Source organism: Hylobates moloch, unplaced genomic scaffold (genome assembly GCF_009828535.3).
Source record: "Hylobates moloch isolate HMO894 unplaced genomic scaffold, HMol_V3 SCAFFOLD_12, whole genome shotgun sequence".
NCBI lineage: Eukaryota > Metazoa > Chordata > Mammalia > Primates > Hylobatidae > Hylobates > Hylobates moloch.
This window is the reverse complement of record NW_026652287.1, coordinates 71,174,442-71,188,684: the sequence shown is the minus strand read 5'-3', so window position 1 is coordinate 71,188,684 and position 14,243 is coordinate 71,174,442. Positions and strand designations below refer to the sequence as shown.

At 37.8% G+C, this 14,243-nt stretch overlaps 1 protein-coding gene across 1 annotated transcript in view; it reads left to right on the top strand.

Annotated features, from left to right (window-relative positions):
• Positions 1-14,243, top strand: part of TSPAN8 (tetraspanin 8) — an 89,865-nt gene that overhangs the window by 63,869 nt on the left and 11,753 nt on the right. The window contains exons 3-6 of the mRNA XM_032170738.2: positions 4,192-4,254; positions 8,535-8,672; positions 10,146-10,220; positions 10,316-10,423. Of these exons, the coding sequence (XP_032026629.1) occupies positions 4,192-4,254; positions 8,535-8,672; positions 10,146-10,220; positions 10,316-10,423 (384 nt within the window). The remainder of the gene's footprint in view (positions 1-4,191; positions 4,255-8,534; positions 8,673-10,145; positions 10,221-10,315; positions 10,424-14,243) is intronic.

The following is a 14,243-nucleotide window of genomic DNA, read 5'->3' as shown; positions in this document are numbered from 1 at the left end:
AAACAAGCAAATAATGCATGAACAAAAATAAGGCTGGTGATATTCTTTTCCTGTTGTAACCCTGAAAGTCAGAAGACAATGGAACAATGTCTGCTGAGTATTCAGAGCCTTTCACAAATGAATAAGAGAGAAAGAGGTCTTCAGGTATTCACACTGTAAAATTTACTGAAACATATCCAAAATGATTAAGGTATAAGTAAAAATGGATAGTTGAAGCATGGGAAAATCATGGTTAAATGGCTAACCATTTTAGGTCTGGAAATAAAGAAGTCACATGTCTAAATAATTGTATTTTTTATTATCTCAAATGTAGATTGGGAAGATATTTGGAAAGAGATGTAATAGAAAATAGCAATTTAGTAACATTTACTCTGCGCTAAAGCACAAGACTGATTACACTAAATAGCATTTATTGGATTACATGGAGGGAACACTGTTAGAGATACAGAATAGTAAATGCAAACTCCATTAATTCAGCTTAACACAACTTAACCCGCCTCTCAGTTTTTGATAACTCAGGAAGGAAAAGAAAAAACATGGATACAGAGGATCTAAATGATTTAATGAATAAAGTATATTTAATAAATTTCTAATAAAGTTTGTACCTTCTTGAGACTTTGTTGTCTTTTCTAGTATCTCTGAATCTTTAGAAATTGATGAAGGAAATGCAAAAAAAACTCACAAGTAACAATCCTACAGTCTGCATTCTCATACCACAATACAATTGAACTAAGACTTTTAAATAAATGTTTAGTAAAAGAAGAAACTTGAAAAGGAACAATAACAGTAGCAGCAGCAGTACAGTCCTAGTATGTTAGGGCTTTCAGAATCCTTGTTCCCTGTAATCGTGGAGTCGCCTCTAGTGTTCTGTGGTTATCATAAAAACAAATCTTGTAGTTATCCACTTGCATATTTTCTTATTCTTTTTTATCCTCTCAGGAGCAGCATGAGAAGAGTTTCTTCAGCTTACCTAAAAGGTGTCCATTTTGGGACCAATAATGATGTAGTTCAAAATCCACTCCTCCTCCTAACACAGCCTTTTCAGCATTCTCCAAACATACTTCAATAAACACCCAAATAAAAGGGTACAATTTGGAGGGAGGAAGTAGGGATAATTGGAGACACATTAACAAATAAGAGGACAAATCAACATTCTACCATTTATCTTTCTTCTGGATGGTATCTTCCCTCCCCCTACCCTTTTTTTTCCTGATATTTTATGGTCTCCGGCATCTGCCTGTTCTTAGTCATCTGCTTGGGCTGTCATAACAAGATACTGTAGACTGGGTGGCTTAAACAACAGAAATTAATTTTCTTATAGTTCTGGAGGCTAGGAAGGCTAAGATTAAGGTGCCAGCCAATTGAGTTTCTGGTGAGGACCGTCTTTCTGTGGCCATCTTCTCATGTTCTCACATGTCCTTTCCCTGGGTGTGAGTGGAGAGAGAAAGATTTATCTCCTATAAGGTCACCAGTTCTATCAGATTAGAACCCCATCTTCATGACCTCATTTAATCTTAATTATCTTCTAAAACCCTATCATCAAAAACAGATACATTGGAGGTTAGGGCTTCAACATAAGAATTTTGTGGAGACACAATTCAGTCCATTGTAAGCAAATATCAAAATTGCCTAATTTCTTAGGATGCTGGTTCAGACCAATTGCATCCAAATTCCATAAAATGATGGCTGTTCCATGAAAGCTGAATGAAAACCAGAACAATTCTCTTCAAAGAGAGACCAGAAGCAGGGTAAAGGTAGGCCTAGTCAGTTCCGTAGGATCCTGGAACCACCATACTAACCCATTTTATTTTTACAATGTTATCAACAGAAAGTAGAGAGCAGGCATTTATTTATTAATTTATACTTTTAATTGTTTAAAATAGTATAAAAACATTAGGGGAAAAGCCCTAAAAGCTAAACTTGGTAAAGGGCTCAAAGAACCATTATGATGGTCAATCTTTTAATAATGGGATAAAATAGTTTAGTATTATTCATGACTCTAGGATGGTCATTCTTGATAGAAAATAAATTTACTTTTAAAGTCATTCAACAAAGTTATGAATAATTTCATGATATTAGACTGATATTTACATGGGAATTTCTCCACTTGGATGAGAATGATATACTCTAAACATTTGTTTCATTTTTAAAATGAAGTTTGAAGAAAAGGTAGAGTTAGGGATGGAAATGATACTTTGGCCAGCTTCCAAGTTCCTGAAAAAGATTATCTGATTCTGAAGATTAGTTGGACAAAATATTTTTAACTTCTGAAACAATTGGGTACCTTTCTTTTAAATGTTAATGTTACAGAAAACTTTCAGTGGCTGAGAAGACTAAAAGTTGCTATCTGAGGGGCAGATATGATTGATTTAATAAGATTTATGAATGATTTGATGTCTAAATACCTTGAAAAAGTAAATAGTAATACACGAACAAAAAAAGTTTTAAAAAATATCACACTGAGTTCTTACTAAGCTCTTATTAAGAATTCTTAAAGTTTTTTTCATTGATAGTTTAACAAATATCAGGAAAGAGTGCTACTCATAATAGCTACAAGGTTCATTAGTTACAGCTAAAGGCCAGAATGACTATTAAGCCAATCATTATGAATCTGCTTGTGAAAAGAGAAGAAAACGAAAGAAGATAATCAGTGAACAAACTAAACAACAAACAAAAAATTCAGTTGGAATGAAATTGCTGAAAATCCCACAGGGTCTCATTATCATTTGACATAAATTATCACTCACAAACTGCTTAACAAAGAACTGCTAAAATGAGCATTTCTCTTCGTTTGCAAATGAAATTAGAATTTTGTGAAAGGATGCTATAAATCTCAGGGTTAGAGAAGTAAGGAAAGTTTTCAAACACGAAAGCTGTGTTTTTTAATCATTTGTATTTTATGGTGTGTGTGTGTCTATGTGTGTGTATGAGATAATTGCATAGGTTATTTGGTGATTAAAGAGCTTTGGTTTTTAATTGCATTAGTTATTTTGTAGGAGTTGAGGTATGTTGTAAGGGCAGGTTGGTTAGGAATTGCTCCGGCTTTTCATGATGTGATAATTAGCGCCCAGGATTCCAGTTTCTCCATTCAAAATGAGAGGTTTAGACCTAGATGATTTTCAAGGTCTTTTAGGGAGCACAGAGTCTATGGTTACTCAACTACTCGTTGTGCTTCCTATTCCTTTACAGAGCCCTTGACTCTATTTCCCCTGCAAACTCAGTGAGAAGCCATTAAAAGTGCTGTCTGGGGGTTTTAGGCATGTCTCAACCATGCACGAAAGCAATGATGCTCCGGACATTTGTCTGTCGGAGCACAGCAAGGTCAGAATTGTCTACTAAGTCCTCCAAGGCCTGCTGTGTCTGGTATGTTACCAGGCCGGCTCTTAACATATCTATCTAATAATAGATCTTTGATTTTTGTTTTTGAAGCCACAATGCGTAACTTTTTTTTTAAACTCTGAATGACAAGAGTTTTCCTTACACTAAAGTAAAATGTGTTTTACATTTTATTGTGTTGGCATTGGTCCAAATTAAATAATCTGGTAAAGTCATTAAAGGAACTTAAGACTTTAAGTTCTGTCTTTCATTGTTCCTTCTCTGTGAGTAAACTTTACCACCTAAAAGAGCTTGTTTTTAAGAGAGTTTATTTGGGTTCAAAAAGTGTTGATTATTATATAGCCTTGTTATTTAACTGCACATCTTGTCATATATTTTACTTTTCCCCATCTATCCCAACATCTCCCTTCCTCTCGAATCTTAAATGAATGGTGAATATTCAGTCATTCCCTTTTTTTCTGGTCCAACATAGCTTCTCACAAACAAGCCCGGAGGCATGATAAGGATATTTTATCTTTAAACTGTTGTGACTTTTCTTTTGTATGCTAAAATCTAGCAGAAACACAGGGCTAGAGTTACATGGAAAAATAATCTTTCCAGGCCTAATGGAAATAACTTCTCGTCCATAGACCTATGAGTGAGTTGTGGATGAGAAATAGAATTATTCTCATCAAACTTACAAATTGCAATGTAACATTTCAACAATGATCTGTATATGAATATGCCTCATTTATGTCTTCCAGGTTGTGATAGTATAGTCAATGATGAACTACTGTCACCGGATAGATGGGAGGGTGTGGAATTAGAGTTTCATGTGATCCTAATTGTATTCTTTTTGTTTGTTTGTTTCTGCAGCTATGTGGTATTGTGATCCTAGCATTAGCAATATGGGTACGAGTAAGCAATGACTCTCAAGAGGTAAGTATGCAAAAACAAGTCACCCTTTCCCCAATGTAGTTTATTTCATTTATAATAAGGAAAGTTATAACAATAATAGTCATAAACATGTCTAAAGCGTTTTTCTTAACTGCTTCATGTAATCACTTGTGCTGTTATGTGATTTTATAATTCAATTCAATCAATCAAAACTACTATGTGGTTGGCACTGTGCTAGGTGTGGAAAAATCTTTCTAGAGAATGGAGGAGGTATTATTCAAAAATTCAAAAAAATTCACTGAGATGCAGGTGGGAAGGGGCCAAAGTGGAAATTTTCCTCCTTTACTATTTGTTTAAGGCCTGTATTGAGAATATAGGCCACCTCTCCTCACCAAGAAGAAAAATTTTTATAATAGAAGGTTTTGACAATAATTTAGTTGATCCCAATGTGGTTGGTCCAAAAGGAAAGAAGATGAGACGTTTTCTTGGAGAAGAATAATTTGAATCTGTGTTTTAAAGGCAACAAGGTACAAGGGTACTTGTTATTTATCTGTGGCAACTGGCATGAAGGTAACCACTTGCCAGTAGTGGCTGATCTAACTCAGTGTAACTCAGTAATTCTCTGGGGATGTCCAGATTATTGCTATATGTATAAGATTAACATGACCCATTTTCCTCCCCCACACACCATTCCGTGCCCAGTGCCAAAGCTCTTACCCAGATCTACAGGTCTGGAGGAAGTGTATTTCGTATGGTTAATTGTGGCTCCAGCTATTGGACTCCATATGTGTGGTATCTGTTCCATGCCACAGTATCACAAATGTGGAAAGAGTTGGGGGAAGAGGGAGGGGCGAGTGTGCGGGGATTGTTGTCAGTTTTACGGAACATAATGCCACCCTGGCACCATTTCCTGGCTCCCGTGCTTTTATTCTTTTCTCTCCCTTCTTCTGTTCTGGGGCTCCATCTCCGCAAATTATTATTCTAACACATTCAGAGGCATTTATTTGTTTTTTGTTTTCTGGGCTCTTGCCACTAAAGGATCACCTCTTCGACTGCTAGAGCCTTTTTAAGGTATTTGCCCACATAAAGAGAGTTTCTCCTCTCTGAGAAGAATTTTGATTCCAAGTTGATAATTACTGAGAGATTATTAAGCCAGCAATTAAGACAATGCATTTTCTACTAAAATGTATTACACCATGGTGCAGCTAAATGCCTTTGAACACAGCCTAGTGGAAAGAAAGATGAAAAGGGAATTAACGTCTGCTCTGTTTTCTTTGCTACAGTGGGTGGCTTTTCTGAAAATTTCTTTCTCACTCTATCTCTGTTTTTTTTTTTTTTTTTTTTTCTCCCTCTCTCCTGTTGTTCTTTTCCTTTTAAAATTGCTTTCTGCCCTTAGAGAGCCCAGAGAATCACAGTGGCAATTAGTGGCTTCTACATTCTGTGCCTCACCATGGTGAAGAAATTGGGTGGGAGACGGGTGTGGCAGCTTTTTAGTAACACCCTAGTCCATCAGGATTTCACTTACTGTTTTCTACTGATAACTGTAACTGTGACTTCCTGATGGCCTGGAGCTCTGGTGTGTGAACCCAAGAAGTGCGTTTGAAGATGTGCAGAATTTCCATCCTGTAGAATCTGAAGTCTGCCTTTGGGACTCATAATTAAGCACAGAGATTAACAGTCACCTACTTACAGGGTGCTGTGGCCTCTTCAAGATGTGTGTGCAGCCTGCAATTTATTTTATTTTAATTTTACTTCCTGTTGGTATTTTCTTTCCCTCCCAGTGCTTCTGGTAAACAAATTTGGTGTTTAGTCTGTTAAAAAATTGCACATATTGAATGTATTAAAGGGGAACTGTTGTCCTTGAGAGGGTGCTCCTCCACATCTGGGGATAAGAATGAATTAATAGAGCTAGACAGCATCTTTAGTTACGTTTTGACTCACGCTTCATCAGCCTCTCACCCTGAACAAAAGCCAATGTCTGCCAGGACAACATTAACCAGCTTGACTTATATAAAATTGGCTTGGTTTATATTTATCTCAAGCCAGTGATAAATAATCAAGACAGAGCAAAGAGCTGAATTTTTTATTAGTGAAAAAACAGAGGTAGCTGTTTTGGAAGGAAAAACATGAGCATAAACACAGAAAAGAAGGATGTCAGGGAAATGACAGAACTTTCTGCTGAAGTGTCTCATAGAGACCCTTTTTTCTACCTCAGGATAAACTTGGCGCCATGAGGAAAAGCACATGGGCAGCCATCCTTGTCCCAGGAGGTCCCTTCTGATCCAAAGAGGATTCCTGAGTCCTCATCTTTCAGGCCCAGCTGAATTTCTCTGCCTTTAGAAATTCTCCCCTTGTCCTAAGACACACAGGGACACAGTGTTCATTCAAGACAGCTTTTCAAACCCTGCTGTTCCTCTCCTGGTGCAAACATCTGAACTCAAATTTCCACTTCATTCTTGAATAAGAATAACCACTTGTTGGGCTGGACTTGGAACAATGACCACTAGACAGTCAACACACTGCTTTCTGGCTAGTCTGTGGCAGTGGGTCACCCTGCCCAGGTTAGCCTCATAGAAGTGTCACACTACCTGCTGCAGAAGTGCTGGTCACAGTATCTTGGCCTCATGTGTAGATATTTGAACTATTATTTGTATGTCTGGGGTATCTTTTCTAAGTTCTGATAACCCAGCTAGCGAGGCTTCCATCCTCTCATAGGGTTTGCCTGTACTGGCCACAATATTCTAGTGCAGCAATATTTAGCAGTAAGTCCATAGAGCTAGTTTCCTAACACTTCTATTTTTGTCGCATTTATTTTGATTCCAATATCCTGCTTGTTTATTAACAAAACTGATTTTTTAGCTCTAATATTAATGAGAAAACAATAAAAACCAAGAAACAAATAAAAATAGGACTTAACCAAGCTTTCAAAATATGTAAATTGAAACATTATCTGTAAGCATAGACTTTTAGAGACAAAGGAGGCCTTAGCTGTTATAGAGGTTGACCCAATTACCTTTTATAAATGGGGAAACTGGAGCCCACTAGGTTGGGTGACTGTTCCAGGATTGCAAACTTATTTATTAGGACCCTGACAAAATATAGATGTTGGTTTTAATGCTTTTATAACTTCAGCACAATCCTTCCTATTGATTGTTGAATAAAAGTTTCCTCTAGGCAGTAAGTAGATTTAGAAAGCCTTGAAAAACAAAAATATCATTAGAACATAGCAGTCGTTTTTGTATTGACTATTAAGGGAGCTGACCTACATGCTACATAGCCCATTCTGGGAGGCAGAGGTTTCGAGTTAGTCTAGGAACTAGTGCTCTATCTAGAGACAGCCCAGTAGATAGAGGTTATAGAAGACATATAGGATTTATGCATAACACACGCACAAGGCTTTACTTTTTAATTGTGATTTACTTCTGGATAAATCCACTTATCAAGGACAAGAGGTGGCTGAGGCTAGGTGTTATAAGGGTGATGAAGACGAGTATGTGTGTGTTGTTGGGAGAACTGAATTATGCCTGATGGGTAGCCCACCCACTATAAAGGGCCCTAGGTTTTTTTTTCCCTTCGTATCTCATTAACTAACAGTCAAAATAAAGAATTTCTAGATGACTCTATGGACTATGGCTTTTGGGAACAAAGAGATAAAATTGATATGAAATATCAGGAACTGGATTTCTTTTTAATGAGGATACAAAGCATTTTTATTAACCCATGGAAGTTCCCTCATGGACCTTTTCAGTTAACTCTTGCTTTCCCTTCTGCCTTGCTCAAAGTCAAGCACTGCTTTGATTTTTAAACCATAGTTTTGCTCATGCTTGAACTTTATAGAAATGGAATCATACAGTATTTACTTTTTTCTATGGCTTATTTAGCTCAGCATAATGACTCTGAAATTAATTCATATTGTTGTGTCTATCAATAGTTTAAAGAGCTTGAACTTTTTAAAGAATTAAAAACTATAACAACACATGCTTTATAATGCACTTTATGTAGAATACACAAAATATGTGAACCAAAGATTACATCAAGAAGAGTAAAAGTAACTGTCCTAAGCTTTTTAAAATAGGATTTAAAAAAACCTATTGCATTTCTTCCACCCAGCTTTCAACATATCATTTTAGAAAAGTATAAGCACTTCAATAGAATGTGAGCTCCATGAGGGCAAGGATTTGTACTTTTTAAGATCACTGATGTATTTCAGGGTCCTGGCACAGGACATGACACATAGGAGGCACTCAATGGATATTTGTTGAATGAGCAAAATAAACTTCAAGGAAAGAAATTTTCTGCCATTAATCTCTTTTTTACTTCAGATTTTCAGTTCTGAAAATTTAGGCTCCAGCTCCTATGCTGCTGTGGACATATTGATTGCTGTAGGTGCCATCATCATGATTCTGGGCTTCCTGGGATGCTGCGGTGCTATAAAAGAAAGTCGCTGCATGCTTTTGTTGGTGAGTTCTCCAAACAAATCCCAGTGTCCAACCTTCAGACTCCACAGGATTCTCTCCCATCCCTATTGTCTGTTAAAAGAACGTGCCATGATTGATGAAACTCTAACTCCAACTTCTCTTTAGAAGGTTTGACTGTGGAAGCTGATATGGCTTAGATTTGGCTTAGTTTGGCTTAGAAACTGGAGGATACTCTGAGAGGAGACAAATTTTAATCATTCATCCATTCATTCATTCACTCATTCAACATTACTGCCATACCTCTGTGTGTCAGATATTGTGCTAAATAATACATAAGACCTTTAGAACCTACTAGGGAAGATTAATAAGTAAGCAAATAGCTACAGTGGGAGTGGCCCCAGAAGCAAAGGGCAAGACAGGGGATGGGACTTTCAAACCAGGGCAGAAGTGAATAAGGTATTTGTATGAGTGAGGATAGGAAAAGCTTTCTGGAAAGACGACGCGGCAGTACAGTGCTGGTGTGTTTGGGAACTGAGAAGCCTTGGGTATGGCAGGAGACTGGCAAAACTGTTTGCAGTAAATGATGGAAGATGAATCCAAGTGTGAGTTTTGGTAAAATCATTAGTGTTCTACATGCCATGCTAAAAAAAAGTTTAAATGAATGAGATAATGAGAATTATCTCTTAGAGAGCATTGAGGAGGATAAATTGGGTTTGGATAATTCACAGGCATTCACTTTTAACATATACAGTAGAAAATGGATATAGTAAAAATATTAGGAAAAAATCAAGTGTTTATCAGATACAAATATGACATAAAAGTTTATCAGGTCTAATCTAAACTTATTCCTCTAATAAAGTAAGGGTTATATCAGTACCTGAGAAAAATGTTTAAAACTGTTTGTTTATTGTGAGGGACAGTAGAGACAGAGTTTTAAAGGGACTCTAATAACATTCCTACTGATTGCTTTTTGAACAATAAGGCCTCATTTGCAATTGAAGAATTTAATTACTCAAGGAGCTTGTTTAAAAAAAGCTAATTGTCTTTGGGCTGCATCCTTCAAACTTATGATTCAGCATATCTGAGGCCGATTTCAAGAATCTATATATGTAACAAGATGCCAGGTGATTCTGATAGTAGTGGAGATGCTGTTTCAAAGCCAGTTCTGAGTTTGTGTGAGGCTGTGTTTGATGAAGAAAGGGAAGGAGTAAAATAATATTCAAATAAATTCATCTAAGTCTTCAAACTTCCCTCTAGTCAATATCATACAGATATCAGTAGTTGTTTTGATAATTTTTTGCCTGAACCACTTTCCTCGATCAGTCTCTGGAGCAGTTTTATGAGTAGTAATGAACCCAAAATTTTCAGCTTGAAGTAAAAAGTGAAATAAATGAAGAGTGTGACTGACATTCTCACTGTGATATAATCCCGGCTGTAGAGAGAAGTGCTGTGCCAGAATGTCCCCAGATGTTACTGAATGCATTGAGGATAATGTATATTTCTTTTTCTTTTCAGTTTTTCATAGGCTTGCTTCTGATCCTGCTCCTGCAGGTGGCGGCAGGTATCCTAGGAGCTGTTTTCAAATCTGAGGTGTGTGCACAGATGTTTGAAAATTTTGAAGAAGTTTGAAAAATTGAAGTACTACCTTGTGGCATGAATAATGTAAAATACTTTTCAATTTTCAGTCTGATCGCACTGTGAATGAAACTCTCTATGAAAGCGCAAAGCTTTTGAGCACCACAGTGGAAAGTGACAAACAATTCCAGGAAGCCATAATTGTGTTTCAAAAAGAGGTAATTAGCATTCGTTGTTCATTTTAAAGAGTTGGACATAGTTCTTCTGTGTTTGTTTAGTTTTTAGCACATATTCCTTAAAGATTGAAAAATGTCTCCATTTTGCAGATTTTGATTGATTATTTTGTCACCATGCAATAAGAAAAATCTAAGATATTTGTAATTACTTTCTCGCTTCATACAAAGTTCTGAAGCAGTTTTGAAGGACAGAAATTAAGAAGATACATTTATGACAGGTTAAGCCTTGAATGAGTCAAATCAATAATAGTTTTAATATTTTCCACTTACCATTTAAAAGGGTAGTGTGTCTGGGAATCTCCTCTCTTTCTCTCTCTCCTTTTTTTTTTTTTTTGAGACAGAGTCTCACTCTGTCTCCCAGGCTGGAGTGCAGTTGTGCAATCTTGGCTCGCTGCAACCTCTGCCTCCCGGGTTCAACTGATTCTCCTGCCTCAGCCTCCTGAGTAGCTGAGACTACAGGCATGCGCCACCACGCCCGGCTCATTTTTTGTATTTTAAGTAGAGACAGAGTTTCACCATGTCGGTAAGGTTGGTCTTGAACTCCTGACCTCAGGTGGTCCACCCGCCTTAGCCTCCCAAAGTGCTGGGATTACAGGGTTGAGCCACCACACATGGCCCCTCTCTCTTCTTTTTAAAAATAATTAATTATTTTGAAGACAAAGTCTTGCTGTGTCACTCAGCCTGGAGTGCAGTAGTACAATCATAGCTCACTGCAAATTCGACTACCAGGGCTCAAGAGATCTTCCCACCTCAGGTTCCTGAGTAGCTAGGGCCACAAGCACACACCACCATGCCTGGCTACCTTTTAAAAAATTATTATCATTTTTGTAGAGAGAGGGGTCTTACTATGTTGCCTAGACTGGTCTCAAATTCCTGACCTCAAGTGATCCTCCTGCCTTGGCCTCCCAAAGTGCCGGGATTACAAGCGTGAGCAACCATATCCAACCTCTCTTTTTCTCTTTCTCAGCCTCCACCACTTCTCTGTCTCATAAAAGTGGTAATAGCTAACATTAATGCTACTACGTAGCAGGTTTTATATCCAGTAGCTCATTTAATACCCACAACAACCCTGTGGATGGGTAATATCATTATCCTCATTAACCCTATTTTACAGATAAGGATATTGGGATTTAGGGAAGTCTTAACAGCTAGCAAGTGATGGGTTGGAATTTGAACCCAGATCTGTCTGACCAGTCTATTATTTTTTAAATCAGTATACTATCCCCTCATTTTTTCTTTAAAGTCAAAATATGGGTAGGCATTGAAGGTCTTCTACTCTCTGGCTTCTACCTAATATTTTAACTTTAGTAAGTGCTACTCTCTAAAGAGTAAAATCTAGTCCAGCCAGGTTTGTGTACTCAGGGTCCCTTGAACAACTCTGCCTTCCTGCCTTTGCATCAGTTTCCATCCTTGGAGTGCTCTTACTACTTTTTCCTTCTGAATATATGCGTGTCATGGAAATTGACAGAATCTTAGGAGAGGCTTGACTTTTACAGGTCACTTAATCTGACTTCTCACTGATAAACATATTTTATATTTATGGTCATCTACCCTCAAATGAAATATTAAAAAGGTGAAAGTTTACTAATTTTTGCCCATCCCGCTTAGATGCAAGTCTGATGATTAGTATGTTATTTCTTAATTTGAAACAAAATCTACCTCCCTAGGATTTACATTATTTAGTACTAGTTTTTCCAGAGTTTCAGAGGAAAAAAAATTATTGATGCTTTTATATATAATAGATTTTTCTTTGAGAATGGCTATTGTTCGACTCCTAAAATCCTTGCTTTTCAAGTGGAAACATCCTTGGTTTCTCAAACTGTTTATCAGATGACTTTTTTTTTCTCCCTCAGAGCATTCACTAGTTCCTATTTGGATAGACGCCAGCTTGTAAAAATTGTGCTTAAGGCATCATTTCCAAAAGCTGAAACCTGATATGGGTCAGTCCCTGTTTAACTTCCTTTCTGATGTGCTTTTCCTAGCTCCCCTGTAGCTGCATCCTTTGACTCTCTCCTTTCCGGGATCATTCTCACTCTAGAGCCCAGCTTAAAACAGGCTTAAAGCAGGAAGAATTTATGCAGCCTCAGTACCTCTGCTGGGTGGGGCTGAGCATCCCAGACCCTTCCCAGGGTGTTGACCTAGGACAAAATATACTAGAGGTAATCACTGAGCCTCTGGTTTGGGTCCTAGTAACATCTGCTGCACATCTCCCTGGATTCAAGGTCTCCATGCCAATCCTGGGTTTCTAAATGTTCTGTTTGTTGTAGCATGTTCTCCTGAAGTGCTCCTGCTCTCGTAAAGAAATCCTATGCCTGAAGTTCCTTGTGTTCATAGGACTATATTTCTTCAAATTTCCATTATGAGTCTTCTTCTTCTCCTTCTTTCCTTCTCCTTCCCCTTCCCCTTCTCCTCCTTCTCCTCCTCCTCTTCCTCCTTCTCCTTCTTCCTTTTCTTCTTCTCCTCCGCCTCCCCTTCTTTTTTCTCCTGCTTCTTCTGCTGATTCTTTTTCTTCCTCCTCCTCTTGTTTTCCTCCTGCTGTCCCTTCTTGTCCCCCCTTCTCCTCCTCCTCCTTTTTCTTCTTTCTCCTCCTTCTTCCTCCTCTTCCCTCTCCTCTTCCCTGTGCTGCCTCCCCCTCCCCCTCCTCCTCCCCCTCCTCCTCCTTCTTCTTCCTCTTCTTCTTCTTCCTTCTCCTCCTCTTCTTACCTCCTCCTCCTCCTCCTCCTCCTTCTTCTTCTTCCTCCTCCTCCTCCTCCTCCTCCTCCTCCTTATCCTCCTCCTCCTTCTCCTCTATGCTTTCTTTTATAAGTTATGCTTCTTTGGGAAAAGAATCCTACCACCACAAACTCTGGCTGGATGACCTGGAGTTCCATAACACACTGACAAAAGCTACAGATGCTGAGTGGCTTTCTCTTTGGATTTCAGGGATTTCCCGCACAAATTCCCTGTTAACATACTGATGGAATGCACCCCTTTTGGATTCTTGCTCATTATTATTTGTCTAGAGGTGTTGTATCATTTAGTGCATACTGCCCTTTTCATCCAGCTGTTACACCACTTTCAACAAGTCCCGACCAGCTTCTTCTTTAACTGCTCCTATCTCTGATATAGTGACTTGATATTGTGACAAGTTTTAACCTTCCTAACTTCTACCCTCTCATCTGTGAGTATGACTTTATGCCTCCCTAAGGAGTCCTGAGGTCTACCATATTCCAAATATGAACTGATCTGTAAATGAGAATATAAATTTTATAGTGGAACTTAATTTACATTTGACAGAGGGTATCTGTATCAGTGAATACTACTCAAGATTATGTAATCAGAAAGAATAAACGATTAATCTTGTCTACCATGGGAACAGGAAAGGAGGTTGTTTCAAGAGCACCATCTTTGCTAGTACTGACCTTGAAACAAACTGAAATTTCCAGCTCTTTGTTATATAAACATCTGTTGAGTAATGTTTTTGTGTAACTCAGTCTTTGGACCTAAGTACAAGACTTTGTATCTGCCTCAGTTGAATTTGTTAGTTTATCTCTGTTATTTGAACTATCTTTGAAATTTGACTCTGTTCTCCAGCATATTAATTGTCACTCCTAGCTCTACATAAACTACAGAAGTGGAAAGATATTTTTTCTGTTTATTCAAATCATTGATAACAATGCTGAACAGATCATGTTCCTGTGAGAGCATAACAGAAACAACACCAACAGCAAACAAAGAAAACAAAAACAATAAAAGCAAATGCATTATTGAGTGCTTTCTTCAACCTGGGAGTTCTTATCTTTACATGGATTTTCTTATGTTT